Below are 16,767 nucleotides of genomic sequence, written 5' to 3'. Positions count from 1 at the left end.
AGGGAACCTTTCCCAAAAATGACCAAACAGCTCTGCGTAGAACCAGTGCCCTCATATTCTCTCTCTCTCTCTCCCGCTCTCTTTCTCTCTCCTTCTATTCTCTCTCTCTCTCTATTAAAACAGTCTCTATGTCATGAACCGTGCCCTCCTATTTTCTCTCTCTCTATCTCTCTCTCTATGTCTCTCTCCTTCTATCACTCTCTCTCTCTCTCTCATTCCAGGCAAAGACCAAAGGTTTCCACACTAAGCATGACACCGGCGTAAAGTATGCCGAGAAACAGCATCGGCGCTTCAACGTGGAGAAGCTGAAGGAGGGGCGCAACATCATCGGCCTGCAGGTCAGACAGGCATCTCGTCCCGACCTGCTAGCCCCCAGCAAAAATAGACCAGCTTAAATTATCCTACAAACGTTTGTTTTTGTGGCAGTGTCAGTATTGATCATTAGCCACCAACACATTACTTACTTACTTAGGCCTCATCACGCCAAGTGGCGCATAAGGCCTCTACTACATCAATACATACTGAGCCATTAAATGGCCCAATGATAAGTATAATTAGCATAAATGACTCCGTGGATAATTTTGGTATCTTCTTACTTTTCTCGATCCAGATGGGCACCAACAAGTTTGCGAGTCAGAAAGGAATGACATCATACGGGACACGCCGCCACCTTTACGATCCCAAGACGAGCATGGAGAAGCCGCTGGACCAGTCCACCATCAGCCTACAGATGGGAACCAATAAAGGGGCCAACCAGGTGGGGCGACCGTTCAATTCAGTTCAATTCAATTCAATTTTATCCGTATAGCGCTTTTTACAGAGAACTGTCACACGAGACACTTCACAGAGTAGCAAGGCAAGAGGCAGAGCAAAAAAAAGAGCAAACAGAGCAAACACCAGGCCCAAACCCCCAAATAACAAGTACATTAGGTTAAAAAAAAACCCAGTGGAGAGAAAACCCTCAAATGGTGGCGAGAACCACCCCCCATGCCCCCCCCCCCAATAGGAAGAAATCTTGAAAGGAACCCTGCTATTGACCACCGGGTGTACAGACATAAAATAAAGTGGGTTGAGCAGGTTACAGCTGAGGTGAAAGCTAACAAGAATAACAGAAAACCAAATGGTATAGTTCAGAATAGCACACAGGAAGCAGATTTAGAGTAAAGTATAAGTATTTCTCTTCTCTGTCATTTGCTTATTGCAGTATAATTGGCTGTGTCCTATTCAGATATCTTGCATTCAGCTGTGGAACACTTATAAACCTAAAAAAAAAACAGAAAAAAGAAGCTAAGCGATCAATATTGTTCCAGGGCTTCCCTAATTGCTTTTACTATGTGGCTGTGGAAACGGTGCTTTATACTCTGCTGGGTGGAAACAAATGTCAGGCCTTTAGCCAGAGCTTTCAGCCGCATTAATACTGGACCATCACGGCTATTTTACTCCGGGGTACACCTCAACTAATGCCTGTTCGGCTTTTCGGTTCAAAATGGCCGAAGGGTATCATTTCTATTGTGAAGAAAAATGATATGAGGTCCGTGAAAGTTGCTGCTAAAGCACAATTCAGTGTCAGTCGTTATTACTGTTACAAGAGCAGTATCCCGCTGGGAACTGAACCACACAACCAGCACTGTAATTATTGTGTCCAGGACAAATTGCTGGTAGAGACATGGCGTATAGAGTATAGTGTTGTGTGCTTTTACTACCCTATGTAAATAATTTACTCGACTGCAATTGCAGTTTAACTGTGATTTAGTCTTTTCTGGATTTGCCTTCCATCTGAAAAAAAAAATCGAATAACTTCAGTGGTTAAAGAAATATAAAAGAGGCTCATGAATGTTTTTGTATGTGTGTGTGTGTGTGTGTGTGTGTGTCCGCCTGTGTTTGGATGTTTTCTTTGTGTTTGTTTGTGTCTGTGTGTCTGGGTTTGTGTGTGGATGTTTTCTTTGTGTGTGTTTGTGTGTGGATGTTTTCTTTGTCCGAATGTGTGGATTTGTATGTGTGTGTGTGTGCGCACGTGTGTGTGTGTGTGTGTGTGTGTGTGTGTGTGTGCATGTGTCACCATCTCTCCAGTCCGGAATGACGGCACCCGGCACCAAGAGGCAGATCTTCGACAAGAAAGTGGACTTGGAGGCGTGCGACACGTCCACCGTCTCGCTGCAGATGGGCACCAACAAGGTGGCGTCCCAGAAGGGCATGACGGTGTACGGCCTCCCGCGCCAGGTCTACGACAGCAAGTACTGCGCCGCCTCCGACAGCCACGTCAACAACGGCGAGGAGTACGACTACGACGGCTACAAGTACTACCCCGACTAGCGAAGGTGGAGCGCCCCCTAGACCGCTGTCTCCGCCCCCCAGTCTCGCCCCTGGGCCTTGCTGGCTGGGGCGCATTTCCCAAGATCAACCAAGTACTCCCAAACCCCCCCCCCCCCCACATTTCCATAAAACCCCTCTGCACTTCCCAGCAACTTAAAGTCACTGCTTTTTCATGGAGGGGGGGGCGGCTTTTCTACTCTATACTTTGCAGATGCTTGAGCCCCCAAAACAGGTCACTGCAGTGTCAGTCTGTTTTTTTGTCATTTTGTTTTTGACAATTAGAACAGATAGTCCTCATCTATGGCGCCAATTTTATGCCAAAAGTAGGCACAAAATTGACGCCATACTGAATTTAAGACTAGAAATACATCTGTGAGAAACGGCACAGGTGATCTAGCTGTAATGGAGTTTTAACTGTAATTTTAAACTCTGACTAAATTTGTTCTTATTGCCCTGTTTAGTCATATTTATTATTGATATTCAAGTTTTTTTATTGAGGGTGTCTAAGATACCTTTTCCATTCTAGGGATAAGTCAGAAAACATAAAAGACCCACATTCTACATGAATTTAGTCATAGAAAAAACTATTTTGCCCTCTTAAACGTCCCTCTTAATGCTGATATTTGTAGCAATGAAGAGCTGGGAACGGGTTCACAGACAATGAACATGAGAGGCTTTCAGTGTGGCCTTCCGAACACTGATAGCAGTGTACCTGCCAAACTCCACGTTCCCATTGGACACCGACCATCAGACACAGTCTTCTGGCCCGGAAGATGGAAGGTCAGCTGCAAGTATATCCTGTTGTTTCAGACTAACATTCCTGATTCTTAGTTGTTTTTGTGATCTCTGGCTCACAGAGCAATCAGAGATAAGACAGATTTTCCCACCAGTGCAGTGCTTGAAAAATTCTTTTTTATACATTTCTGCTGTCAAACTGATGACCAGTAACATCACACCACCTTGATGACAAAAAAAAAAGTGATTCTCCGAATTATAATGATTTTCCAGACACAGTATTAGTTTTTTTGAGCATGGGGCCTAGAATATAGGCTGTGCTTTGTACTGCTCGAGCATAATCTCCCATCTGGTGTTTTGCAGTGTTACTCAGTTGTAGATACACTGTTGGTGCTATGAAACATAAGCATGATTAACTCATTCATGCTGATGAACACCGTCTGAAATGGCATTCCTAAACATTATGATCCTGGGCCCCCAATATAAATTTCACTGCCCTTTCATGACCCATCAGACTGCAGAAATAAATGCTGGATGTGCGGTATACAAACTGTTATTTGTACAGAATACCCTAAAATACATTAAAAAGGGACATGGTTTAAAGAGCATTTGAATTCTGATTATGAAATAAATGATTTCCTACTGACAGACTGACTGAAAAAAAGCATTGTATCCAGTGTTTATTCAAATTAATACTGTTTATACATAATGCTTAATGTGACTGTGAAATAAAATTTACACATTTCTTTTGAGACAAAAATGCATGATTTACTGATTGATTAGTATTTTAATTAAGTGTCATACACCCTACTGAGAGGGTCTACAACACACTTGGTGAAACATTCAATGTGTACATGTCACATATTAGGCTGTAGCTTAGTTATACTGTTTGAAAAACCCCTAGAAAACCTAGTGCTGTGAAAAAGTATTTATATTACTTATTCACTTGGGTGATATGGGTTTGATAACTTTTTTATTAAATAAATGAAATTATTTTCAAAATGTGTTTAGTGTTTCCTCAGGTTCCCTTTGTCTAATATTAGATTTTGTCTAAAGGTCTGAAACCATTCAGTGTGGCATACTATATGCAGTAATAGGGCCAATACTTTTTCACACCAGTGTAAATAAGACAAACATCAGTTATCAATTCACGTTTTGCCTTCAGTACCAAACTTTGTGAATAAAACCTCCTTCACTTTCTGAAAAGCCATTCAGCGTTCTCCCCATTTGCTAATCGAAATAATTTAGGCTTCCTGCCTGTCATCCCTGTCATCGTGTAAAGTGCAATAAAACATAAAATGGAATTCATTTTCTGTGTCCCCCAGGCCCCTTCCCTCCTCAGCAGCATTACTGAACCTACCCACTTCAGCTGCCAGTGGTCGGGTTCCAGTTCTCAGTTGGGCTCACAAGGACCTCCGACTTCTTCTCTGACACTATGATAGCAAATGCTGACTGCAGTTCATTTTCTGCTCCTATAGTATAAACTTGCCTGGGCCCCATACCACATATTAAGAATAAAGGTGTGGTTAACACCTTCTGACTGCAATGAAATGCTGGAAAGCAGTGACCAAGTGAAAGAGCAAGTACAGATTCACTTCAGCTAAATTTGAATTGTTTATATTAATCGTGACCCCCCCCCTTGGATTTAACATAGGGTGCATAAACGTTTGACTAAATTAGTTTTGCTGGTTTGATTATCAATCATTTGATTCTTAAATGACATAGTATTAACTGAAAACATTGTTAAAAAGGATGGTTCGCCCCCGTGTAATGATATTACATCCATCCATCCATCCATCCATTATCTATACCCGCTTATCCTGGTCAGGGTCGCAGGGTGTGCTGGAGCCTATCCCAATGTGCATTGGGTGAGAGGCAGGAAGACAACCTGGACAGGTTGTCAATCTATTGCAGGGCGCACACACCATTCACTCACAAACTCATTATGTAATTATGTTACACTAAAACAGTGAACAAAATATAAAGAAATAAATGCATGTCTGCCTAAGCATTTACTACCCTTACAACTGAATCAAACTATAGAAATTTTGGAAGGAATCAAGGTTTTGCCTTTGTGAAATCAATTTATTAATTCAATGATCAAAAGAAAAACCAAAACACAGGATCAATAGGGACAAATACTGATCATTTTCATAATGGCACCAGGTTGTGTCAACCCTCGTTTTACTTTTTAGTTAAATTACAACATGCAGAAAAGAATTCATTTTTTTTACAGATACCAAACCAAGAGATTTTAGTTACTTTATGAAATCCATAAAATGGTGTGATTCAGTACAAAACATTTGAATATGCGGACTCAAGTGAAGGGATCAGGCCATTACAAAATAACAATAATATACTGTATTTCACGAAGAAGTCCAAAATTGTACATCTGACAAGGACTTCCTATGTTGATTCAGGAGGAAATCTCTTTTTTACCAAGGCAAAAAAAGAAAGAAATTACCAACAGGCAGGATTTGGAATCAATTACAAATTCTCTGATATTGCAATTTATTCATCATTTGATAATATAAGTACTACGATTAGCCCATGGTTTCCTTGCACGAACTAACCTTGATGGTGCTAACTTTCAAAAAAGGAATCAAATAAAATCAACCAAACATAACATGGTGGGCTGCAAACTTCTATATTTAGCCTGTTCAAGGCTGCTATGGGTCACTATGCGTTCACCCATAAAGAGATTCAGCAGGAGGCATCAACGTCAGTTCTACACAAAGCATGGCATCTGAATTAGCACTGGTTCATTAAAAAAAAAATGGGTGGTTGTTTTGTAGACGCAATTCTGCCAAATCGGGGATTCGAAATTTAGCCTATATTAATGAACAGATACCTTCATTGCCCATGCATTGATTCAGATAGGTTACTCTTTGAAGCCAGATGGGCTGCACAGACAACCATTTCCCTAGATAATACGAAGAGACTGATTCCCATAAGACAGCGCTTTGGAGACCTAGGCTATAAGTGTCACCTTCGGGAGGCGTGCCCATTCAGAGTCAATGGAATAAATCTGACACACGAAACAACACAACTTTTCTATGTGTAAAGAACAACATATTCAACAAATGACTCTAGATGCCTCCTTAAGGTTCACTGTAGCTGAATTTAAGACTAGAAATAAATATGGACTAACACAGACAGTGGTTCAAACTACTCTAACTAATTTCCTTTTTTTTGACATTCATTGGAATGACTGGGAATGCTACTGATTGGCAGCTTCACAAGCGTCTATCCAATCACTATAAACGTCCACAGGTTCTGAAAGATCTTGAAAGGTTCATTAAGGAAATTAAATTGGCAATTCAGGATGAAAAATATATATGCTAAGGAATTTTTCACTATTTAATTCCTGGGCATGTTAGTGACAGGCACACAATGGCTGATACATATGTAACAATGAATGAAATTGTCATTTCAACAACGCGCGTTTATTATTTGTTTTGAAAAGCCGAAAAGAATATCTCTATGACAAGAGAAGCCCAAAGGAACGGCTGTTTGGGTGTAACAGTTTATAAAGCTGCTTTATGAGGGCCAAACCACTTCGTGAATTGTTGAGAGGGCACATTAACATTATTCCTGGATTTTAGGATTTAGAATGTGTATTTGATCAGAAATTAATAATAAGCTCCTATCAGATGAATGGTACACCTCGTCTACAAGTTGAATTACAACATGAATTTCAGAGAACCACTTTCAGTGTTCTCAGAAAGATCTGTATGCTGGAGTTTACATTGTAAGTCATACCTGGAGAACAGCATATCAGTAAAACAGCATCAACCCATCACTTAGGCCTACCTACTATCTTAACCATGGTATCATCAACATGGCATTCTCACCAGTACACAATCTGTTTCCACACCCAGTAATATTTTCAAGTCACTGCAAACAATACTGCAGATTAATGTTTGCATTGACTGTACAAAAGGATACAGGTAATAGGGGTCTGGAATTCTTCCAAGCAAACTGTACAGGATATTATTCCTGTATTTCTACTGCGTTCCCTGTGGGAAGAAATAAATACGTCAAACAATTAACATAACAGAGCCCAAGAACACATGGAAAGCTCAGCACAGTGGCACGAGAAAATTAACATTTGCAGCGAACGAGCGAAGGTGTCCTTAACATTACATTTTGACGTCACATGACTTCTCGTGGTTGCAAAATGGACAGGTGAACTGGGTGTCCAGATTTCCCGTCAGCTTCTTCTTAGGAGGTGGCTTCCGTTTTGACTTACGTCGACCCATATTCTTCCGATTGTTTAAAAAATAAAATAATATTAGATTGAGTTAGATCTAAAATAGTGTTAGATTGTAATCACACCTCGTTTTTAATATTGACAATTAGCTGGCTATCTGCAGTGCTAACCTAACTTGGGATTCTATTGTTATTAATTTGTCAAACGTGTGAGTGATCACAGCTTGAAGTCACTGAAGCTGGTTTAGATATTCGTATATAACGTTAGTCTAATGGAGTATTACGTATTCCGATTAGTTATCATATATATCTAAGGTTAATGAAATATACAGGCCACTGTACATAGCAAACTCGAAAAAGCCATTTTGGACTGCACAAAGAATCAGAGTATCTTAGTTCATATTTAGTTATAATAAATCTGGATACTAACTCACAGTTGGGCAACAAACAGCGTTAGCCAGCTAGGGCCTACAAAAAGCTAGCTAAAAGTTAGCTAGGTAGACACTTCAAGGGCTCGAGGTGAAGAAAGAGCATACATTCTTACATCTGGTTACGGCAATCATGCAACCTATGGAAATGGTCTACTAAAATTCCACCATGCATAATTTAACGTTGAAGGAACTATTAGCAAAATGTAGTTTACCTTCTCGTTCGGTCAATGCACGCACTCAGTAAACTGTTGTTTCAAACGGGAAACTCATAACCGGAAGTTTTGGAGAATTCTTTCATTTCATTGGCCACAATGTTACACTTCTACGTATTCCATTGGTTGAACTCATGTCTCTCACTGTAAGGCGTATTTCAATTGTATAATACTCTGCTCAAATTTCTCGAAGAATTGATCGTTTCATAATGTAATGTTTGGTCGGGTGATATTTAATGACTTCGTGTGGTGTATATAGTAATGAGCGAAACGTCTAGAATTTCCTCGAACCCAGCACAGATTTATGTGGATCCCATAGATCCCAACCCGAACTGACTCAGGAAGATGAGGGACACTGACAAGGATGTTTTCAAAATAAAGGTTTTTCCAGTCAGACTTGCCTTGTAATGCAATTTGTCTTTTATCTTAACTACATCACAACATTGAAAAACAATGCTTAACGTTGTTGTAACTGTACGGAATTTGTTTTGATTCAGCGTTTTGCTTATTTTCCTTGCAAAAGACACGGACAGAATTTATATGACACGAAAGTCAAATAAATGATATTCAATTTGGCATTTATTCCACAAGAAGACACCTTCTGATCAGGTTTTAGTTATATGTGGACAAACATATGTCGACGTACGAATGATTCAGGCCTCCACAATGACCGGCACATCTACAGCCACCTACTGGAAGCTAAAGGCAGACGCTATATAGCGTGGCACGCGGGCGACCCTAGATTCGGCGCTGGAATAATTGTTTAGTTCGACAACGGGTTGGCTCTGCGCAAGTAAAACATTTTTATGTTAATTAGTATAGCGCACGCAGATGACTTTTTTATTTTTAATTACAGAGTTTTAAGGACATCTAGGAAAAACATAAAGTACCGTGAGTCCATGAAGAAAATGTCAGAGCACACAATGGTGTTGTCCGTCCACGAACAGGCCTTAACAGCAAGTTAAGGGTCGACCACGATTGAGAACGATTTCAATGAGTTAGCTAAAGTTCCAGAGCGGAACTATAATTTTCAAACTAGAAAGTCAAGATCATAATTGGGCTCCTATAAAATTAGTCTATTAACCTAGCTTGTGCTACCTAAATCCTATTTTGTAATTTGATGGGGGCAAACAAATTAATCTAAATCTAAAAAATTAGCTGAGCTGCCACTATAAATAGTTAGATATGTTACTTGCAAGCTTACTTGCAGCCATTCACAACTGAATAACGATATTTACACGCCAGGTCCGATTGATTGTGCAAAGGCCTTAGTTTAAGGTCCATGTAGACTGCTTTAAATGAGCGTAGCTAGGCTTATAGCTAACCAGCGAGTCTCTACGTTAGCTAGTTACCTGCTATTTATAATTTTCATTGGCAGCTAGCCTTTAAAAAAATGATATAGCCATCCCAACCAGACCCTTTAGAAAAGCTGGAAATCAGCAATTCACTCACCTATGGATTTTTAAAATTGTTCTGTTAAATATAAACTCGTACACAGGAAAGTGTCACCCTGTTTTCATTCGTGAAAAGTCGTCGTTCAGGTACGTTAGGTTGAAACTAAATAAATTGGTTACCGTTCTGTAATTAAGCATTATTAAAATGGTTAGATTAATTTGATTAATTTGTGCCTATTCTGGAACAGGTGCATTTTTGGATGTTAATTAGAAGAGCAAGGTTAGATAAATGGACTGGGAAATCCATTATATCTGCATATTGCCAAGGCTTGTGTAGTTAACTGAAAGCTAAAATGTACCATTAATCAAAAGATAATTTGCCGCTGTGAGTCACTGGATTTGGAAGGAAGGGTACACTGTTAATTTCAAAAGAAAAAGCATGGCAACATCGACATATTCATTTTACATTTTGTCTGTATGAAACCACATTGTTGACATGAATAATAAAATTGTTATGACTGCATCTCATTACAAGTATTACCACTATTACTGAACATTATAGGGAGCTGTAAGGATGTCATGCAATGTTCAGAAATTTAAAATCTCAGTGAATTCCTCAGTTTTGCCAGGGTATTCAACAAACAATTGAATCTAAAGCTTGTAAAAGCATGTAAAACACACATTTTAATTTGCATTTCCCTCAGATATACACTATATTTGAGAGATCAGGGCTTTTTAAACAGCACCCCCTCCCAAAATGTATTGTTTCCCGTTTTTCTGTATGGTCTGGCTCTCCTCTCGATCCTCGCTCTCTTCCTCTGTGGTTTCTGGCGCGTTGTCGGCCTGGCAGATGTCGCTGCGGCGCACGGTGAAGGTGGTCGGCCTTGGCGCCCTGGCCGTCACGCTCAGCGTGGAGTGGCTGGGCTGGCTGCGCCGCCGTCTACGGCGGTGGCGACGCGGCCGCCAGGGTCCGCTGAAGGAGGTGCTGTTCTTCCCCACCGCCATCACCTGCGTGGAGCACCTCTACACACCTGATCCCAGAATCAACAGGTAATCCGTAATACTTAAAATTCTTCTTCTTTTTTTTTTTTAAAGCTATTTTGTGAACTTCTGTTAATTTAGCAGTTTCTTAAGTCAGACACCAGTTCAGTTGATGGTCTTTTTGTCATTTTATTTATGCCTGGCTCTCCTCTCGTGCGTTCTTTGTTTGAGCAGCTTTCCATGCATGGGTTAATTGTTGTGGAGGGATTGGTGCTGATGGGCACGTGTATGTCTGTAATTATTATGTATCCGCACGTGCTCAGTTACACCCATTGCTCTGTTTAAATTGCCCTGAGGCGATTTGATAAAGTTCTTTCGAACTGAATCGAATGCCATCGTCCACCTGTTCTGTGGTGACGTCGCCTTCCCTGTCCCGGGTTGGGTTAAGTGCTTGTCTGTTTGGCAGCCCCTGCCCCTGCCCGCTGCCGCACGGCCTGGAGACCTCCTTCACGCGGCTCCTGCGGCACCTCCTGTCGGCCGCGGCGTCGCTGGACCTGTGCGTGTTCGCCTTCTCCAGCCAGGAGCTGGGCCGCGCCGTGCTGCTGCTGCAGGGCCGGGGCGTGGCCGTGCGCGTGCTCACCGACAGGGACTACATGCGCATCACCGGCTCGCAGATCGGCGCCCTCCGCAGTGCAGGTGCTCTCCTCCGCCGCCGCCGCCGCCGTTCCTTCCTTCTCCCGACAGCCGCTGTGCCAAGGAGCAGCATATCTCACAGTCACTGAAACAGGTTAATCATTAAATGGCGAGCTACACAGTTGAAGTCATAATGCTGGAAAAAAAATAGTATATTAAGCATGCTTAATCTAAACGATAATTATACTTCAAGTATTCTGAAGTAGAAAATAGTAAACTTCAGGTATACGTCAGCATGCTATTTTCTTTTGCATTGGGAAGGTGAATCACTCGGTGTCAGGTTCTCAGTCCAGGTGCACTCTTAACTCAGGAGAAAAAGGTTTCAGCCCTAATGAGAGGCTTGTCAGATTCCTTTTGAATGAGCTACTCAAAAGTCTGTGGAGTCAGGGCTGACTCATTGCACTGGCTTTAGTAGCTGCATGCAGTGTGTGTGTGTTGCCACCTCAGTAGGAAGTGATTTCCGGACCATTTGGCACCACCTGCAGGTCAGTGCTGATTCCATTAGACAGGTCTCAATTCAGAAAGGCGGTGGGGCAGCTTGTTCATCAAGCAGTACCCCTGATTCTATGTCAACCACTAGAGTCTTAACCCTGATTAGTGGAACAGGTGTGTACTGCTTTGAATGAAAGCCTGCACCACACCCCCTTCTGGATAAATGAGGACCTGCTTAGAGTTATGTACGTGACCGCTCTCGAGGCACGACAGCATTTATTCCGTTTATGATTTTCGTGGTGGCTGCCTGCGGACGCGTTACAGTAGCTGAACCCTCACACTATCAGCACAGTGCACCCGTCTATCCCATGCCTCTCCAGCGTGTGTTAGCATTAGCTAGCTGCCTTGTAGCTTCGCGTGCAGTCCCATTGCTTCTGGCTGCGTTTCCCTTCAGGAAGCAGCTACGGGAAAACAGCTTATTCTTGTTTGCGCATTACACTGATGAACGGATCTTTTTCTATGGCTGCAGAAGGTCCCACGTAGCTTGTAAAGCCTGACACCGTACAGCATTCAAAAGGTTCTTCAGATACTGAAAGAGCTGAATCAGGGCTAAAATCGTGATGCGTGTGCAAACCTTCAGGGGGACGCAGGTACAGTACAGGTACGGTGGTGTCTCTATAACCACTTTCACATATCAGGGAAAGCCGCACCTATGTGTCTGCCTTTCTTGGAGCCACTTATAGAGTTGGGTATAGTATTTTTGGAGCTTCTTAGTATATGGCTAAGCAGTGATTGTGCAAGTGTGAAGGGTAATTCCATTTAAAACAGTCAATGACCCAAGATATTGGTTTCTAGTTAATGTGTCCCATAATTATTCTAAGCAGTTAGCCTTGCCTGGTGCTGTGACAGTGGTACCACACCATTAGCTAGACAACTGGAGTAAAGCCACTTTTTGTAGGTAGCAAACAGCCAAAGTATTTTGAAGGGGGATTCTTTTGTGAGGCCCTTCTCAGAGCGTTAGGGTTTTTACAGACATGAAAAACAGACGCAGCAAATGTCGCATCCCCTGCTGCAGTTACACGCTGGGTGGGCGGGGCAGTTGGCAGACACTGGGTTTTTGCACTAAGCATGTCCCCTATCAGTTAGCCTTAGAAGTTCAGAAAATCAATATAAAGCTCTGCGTATTGATAAATGCATGCATCACTTTCTTCTCTGTTTTGTGAGCTACGCTCTCTCCACTCTGGAGATGTCTTTTGACCTACTCCCCTTATGACTGTCTCTACTGTATACCACTGGATTGTCGCTATTGAAGTGTTTTAGAAGGCCCTTCAAGTAAGATCACACACTAATCTGCAGGAGATGGAAGCTGTCAAAACATGTGATCCCCGGTGAATGATAGATTATATGGATTATATTTCCAGAGCAAGATTTATGGTCTCGGCATAATGGCCTGCTGGCATAAACCAGTATGGCTAAAAAAAAAAAAGGTTTGGGCACTATTCTAGAAAAGTGCGTGTTCACCTTTTCTGGGATTAAAAAGAATGTGTGGGAAACGGAGAGGAAAAGTCAGTTGTGTGAACGAGCGCAGGAGGAGGGGAAAGGAGAGATGCTGAATGAGTTTGTCTCGCCACTGCTCGCTTCCTAATCAAAGTTACATCATCAGCACTAATGGGCAGCTGGACGGCATACAAGGCAGTAATTTAATCTGCGGGTGGGTGGGTGGGGGCTGAGAAGTGACAGATGGGGGGAGGGCAAGATAGATGGAGGAGAAGAGCGCTCTGAAAGAGAGAAAGGTTGGATCCTGAGGAGCAGGAAGAGGTGGCGTGAGAGTAAGAAAGGAAGAGATTTACCACATTTATAAATAACTGTATGCCTGCCAGATTTATAACTTAAAAATACCTTAATAACTGATGTGTGTCTTTCTGTTTTATTTAAGGCTGGTGGTATTTGACAAAAAATTTTTGGGTGTCGTCTCTTGACAAGTTGAGGTGAACACATTTAATTTTAAATTATTAGTTGGTCAATTTGGGATGATACCCATTTGTGCTAATTTGAATTCTGAATATGAAATAATAATAATGGATCTCTGGGAGCATGGTAATCAGCCCTTTACCGAGCACTTCAAATAATGCTTCATTTACTCTTAAGCCTAATTGAAGTTCAGATAAACAAGTCTTAACTGTCTCTGTGTATTGAACACAACTCAGCTGAAACTATTACAGGGACAAGTGTATTTAATGATAAAAATCCACCAGCCTTATTTATGCTTTTGTTTTTGTACCTCTGCAGTACCTTCCCTCCCCCTCCTCCATAGCTGCTTCTAGCCACAATGTCGCTGCCCAATTGCGTACACACAGTCCCGTCCTAATCTTTAAGAACATAAATTCTATGGCTGTGTGTACCACTGTTTTCTGTTCCCATGTGGTTGCTGGGGGCTGACCACACCCACATCGTGTCTCCTTGGCTGTCCCAGGGATCTGTGTGAGGCACGAGATGGGGGCGGTCCACATGCACCACAAGTTTGCGGTGGTGGACGGGCGGCGTCTGATCACAGGCTCGCTCAACTGGACGCTGACGGCCATCCAGAGCAACAAGGAGAACATCCTGGTGACCGAGGAGCCGGACCTGGTTCTTCCTTTCATCGGGGAGTTCCAGCAGCTGTGGGATGCCAATGACCCGGCCCGACACTACCCCAGGGCCACTCCACCCTCTGACACACTGGCGCTCCCCAGAGAGACCGCTCCCTCTGTTTAATCATCCGTATACTCTCATGCTGCGCGTCGTACGACTATGGTGATTTCATCTATTGGATTTTATACCCTGTAGTTTGGTCCTCCCGCAGCAAGAGGCCACTACACTAAACTTATGATGCAGTCCCCTATTATGCAGTCTGTGAAATATCCCTGTGCATGCCTTTTTTTATTAAAGACAATCAATACAAATATGTATAACAAATATCAGTTTTGCAATAATAAGGATTAATACAGGACATAAAATTGTAGCCATTACTATAAAGGAAAACCAATTTAACACAGACAAATACATTAATGTAGGATGATATGACATTAACAAATAAAATAATAAAACAGTTACCCAGAGGATACATCATTTTACCAGGGATATAATTCACTATAAAGATTCTCTGCTCATAATTGTGTTTAGAATGTTTTCCAGTACTTGGTATGTTTTAATTGGTTTCTTGTTTTTAATTTTGCTGAGGGAACAACCAAATGATTTTAGTTCAACACAAAATAATTTAAGTTTACAATGAGTCACTGTAGACTTATAAATATGAGATTTGCCTGACAGACACACAATCTTAATAGCATAATCAATACAGCAGGATCCAAAATTACAGACTAGGAACAAGGTAATTTCTTTATTAATCACAAATAAATTGTTATAGCTAATGAAGATAAGAAAAGCATTCTCCCAAGCAGATCTAAAGGGGTATTAAACCCTTTGCAAGACCTGTACAATCTCATTTAGGATAACAAATAGTAGTAGCACACATTTGCTCATTAATCCAATGAAGGCTGCTCACTTAAACATTTGTCGGTTTAATTCCACGATATCCATAATGGCAGCTTAATAGTTTGATCTATTTGTGTGGCCATGTTTTGTCAGCTGGTTACTTTGTACTTTTTATTAGTTTTAAGGTGAAAAAAGAAATTAGTCTGTAGGCATATTGGAATATTTTTTTGTGTGAACAGACACCATAAAGATTCCAAATTGTTTAAAAGTAAACTTTAAAAGGAAATGTTTGTACCATGTAATGTCCATATACACGTACAGTACAGTAGGTGAATTTTTGCTGCAGGGTGTTTATGTTGCTTCTTTCATTGTGAGAGTTCTACAGTCAGATGCTTTCTGTTAGTGCAATACTTTGTTGGATTGCACAAAACTCATTAGGATTGGCCTCTATAAGTAATCGCCATTTAATCACAGTTAATTACCTTCTTACGTTTCAATACGAGTAGCTATTCAGCCACGGTTCAGTCTTCTAAATCTGGTTGTCGAAAATGCAGGGCCCCTTGTACAATACATTTACCTAATTCTGTCCAGTGGGCATAAATATGAACATTACCTTAGTATCCTATGTCCATAATTAGAAAATGTGCTGTATTTAGACCCTTTTTCTAACCCGATAATTAAAACAATGAAAGAAATTACTTTAGCCTCAAAGCCTGAGAGTGCGTTGCAGGTGAGTCACAGAAGAAGCTGCCTGCTGCATTGTGTTTAGGGAGCTGTAAAGGCTTGCTCCTCTGAAAACCGTACAGTCGTATCAGTGCTGCAGTCTGGCAAGCCTCATTTTCAGTGCCTGGAGCTGCACTTTTATCAAGTAGAAACTTGATTAATGAAAGCAGCGTATGACGGGAGCCAGACCTCTGACGTTGCGCAAGCTCTCTACGGCCGGCCACCCAGCTCCTCCCTCTGCCAGCTGAAGCAGCCGAGTGAAGATTCTCGGTAGAGATCGGGCGGCGTTCACCTGCGATCTTTCGCTGCAGGGGCGCGATGAAGCCAGTGTGTCAGAAACTTGGATTCGAGGATGAGATGCGAGATAGTGAATTGGCGAGCTATAGGGTGACCACAATTTGGTCGTGAATGCGTCTTGACCAAAGCCGAAACCCGGTGCTCCTCGGCTCGCTCCTAATTTAGTTTATGTGGTCACGCATTTTAAGTGGCTGTTTATGTGTGCACTGTGCACGTTCCTAATTTCCTGTCTTTCCATGGCTTCAAGATAATGACTGTGCTACATGTGCAATGTCGCATTGCTGACCAGCAGCCGCGACGCCGGCCCTGGTGGAAGGCCTGCTTTTAGTGAAATGAAAGCTGCCTCTGTCAGTTCTCATCATAATACACCATGTTCACTGCACCACAAAACTGCTGTTTGAGTTAGTCATGGCCTGCGTTGAGCACGTGTTACTGTATGTTCCAGTGACGTGACGTTGGATTGTACTGCATATACATAAGAGTTATGATGGATTACTTATAACCTCAGGCTTTTATGGCTGCCATGTCAGACTGTAATTTGTCCCCGTGTCTGTATAATTTGATGGTGACTTGTAGACAGGTGTTCAGCGCTGTGATCTCACAAAATGACTACGCAAGGATAGGTGGGTAGAATAGGTCAAGTAGTATGCAGTATACAGTATGTGTAAGCCTATTGTTCCACCGTATGCACAGAGAAAGGGAAAGGGTGGGTTTGAGATATTGCATTTATGTGCATGGAGAATTAATTTTTAAGTTAATTCTGTTGTATTCTTCCCGTTCTGGATGATAAACCTTCAGTGCATTTCTGAAAATTAATGACAAGGGAATGCTGCTGTAAATCATGTAAATCACCAATGACACAATAATTTT

The 16,767-nt window shown here is 41.8% G+C and overlaps 3 protein-coding genes across 8 annotated transcripts in view; 2 read left to right on the top strand and 1 right to left on the bottom strand.

The window, feature by feature from the left end:
* Positions 1-4,050, top strand: part of LOC135248939 (calponin-1-like) — an 11,711-nt gene extending 7,661 nt beyond the window's left edge. The window contains exons 5-7 of the mRNA XM_064324023.1: positions 222-338; positions 611-757; positions 2,071-4,050. Coding sequence (XP_064180093.1) covers positions 222-338; positions 611-757; positions 2,071-2,313 — 507 coding nt within the window. The 3' untranslated portion in view covers positions 2,314-4,050. The remainder of the gene's footprint in view (positions 1-221; positions 339-610; positions 758-2,070) is intronic.
* Positions 4,051-5,112: 1,062 nt separating this feature from the next.
* elof1 (elongation factor 1) lies at positions 5,113-8,059 on the bottom strand. Of its 2 annotated transcripts, none has more exons than XM_064324033.1 (4): positions 7,904-8,059; positions 7,195-7,313; positions 6,997-7,067; positions 5,113-6,333 (listed from the first exon to the last, which is right to left on the bottom strand). In XM_064324033.1, the coding sequence occupies exons 2-4, from the start codon at positions 7,308-7,310 to the stop codon at positions 6,269-6,271; spliced, it is 252 nt and encodes an 83-aa protein (XP_064180103.1). In that variant the 5' UTR covers positions 7,311-7,313; positions 7,904-8,059; the 3' UTR covers positions 5,113-6,268. The 2 variants fall into 2 exon arrangements, with proteins under 2 accessions (XP_064180103.1, XP_064180104.1); XM_064324034.1 differs by lacking the exon at positions 7,904-8,059 and adding an exon at positions 7,805-7,835.
* A 289-nt stretch (positions 8,060-8,348) lies between these two features.
* Positions 8,349-14,378, top strand: pld6 (phospholipase D family, member 6). Of its 5 annotated transcripts, none has more exons than XM_064324025.1 (4): positions 8,349-8,794; positions 10,148-10,347; positions 10,727-10,974; positions 13,877-14,378. In XM_064324025.1, the coding sequence occupies exons 2-4, from the start codon at positions 10,148-10,150 to the stop codon at positions 14,155-14,157; spliced, it is 729 nt and encodes a 242-aa protein (XP_064180095.1). In that variant the 5' UTR covers positions 8,349-8,794; the 3' UTR covers positions 14,158-14,378. The 5 variants fall into 5 exon arrangements, with proteins under 5 accessions (XP_064180095.1, XP_064180094.1, XP_064180098.1 ...); XM_064324024.1 differs by having other exon boundaries at positions 8,350-8,696; XM_064324028.1 differs by having other exon boundaries at positions 8,352-8,696; positions 10,745-10,974.
* The last annotated feature ends 2,389 nt before the right edge of the window (positions 14,379-16,767 follow it).

The sequence above is a fragment of the Anguilla rostrata genome, chromosome 2 (assembly GCF_018555375.3).
Source record: "Anguilla rostrata isolate EN2019 chromosome 2, ASM1855537v3, whole genome shotgun sequence".
Lineage (NCBI taxonomy): Eukaryota > Metazoa > Chordata > Actinopteri > Anguilliformes > Anguillidae > Anguilla > Anguilla rostrata.
The sequence above is the reverse complement of the archived record's forward strand: the minus strand, read 5'-3'. Positions and strand labels throughout refer to the sequence as shown.

Bases quoted from the DNA above. Each gene is read 5' to 3' on its own strand.
- elof1 (XM_064324033.1), bottom strand. From the start codon at position 7,310: ATGGGTCGACGTAAGTCAAAACGGAAGCCACCTCCTAAGAAGAAGCTG. The intron at 7,068-7,194 runs GTAATGTTAAGG...TTCTTCCCACAG, and splicing joins AAGTCATGTGACGTCAAAAT to GGAACGCAGTAGAAATACAG. The intron at 6,334-6,996 runs GTATCCTTTTGT...GAACCTTTCAAG, and splicing joins ATTCCAGACCCCTATTACCT to ATCTTTCAGAACCTGTGGAC.
- pld6 (XM_064324025.1), top strand. From the start codon at position 10,148: ATGTCGCTGCGGCGCACGGTGAAGGTGGTCGGCCTTGGCGCCCTGGCC. The intron at 10,348-10,726 runs GTAATCCGTAAT...GGTTGGGTTAAG, and splicing joins CCTGATCCCAGAATCAACAG to TGCTTGTCTGTTTGGCAGCC. The intron at 10,975-13,876 runs GTGCTCTCCTCC...TGGCTGTCCCAG, and splicing joins CGGCGCCCTCCGCAGTGCAG to GGATCTGTGTGAGGCACGAG.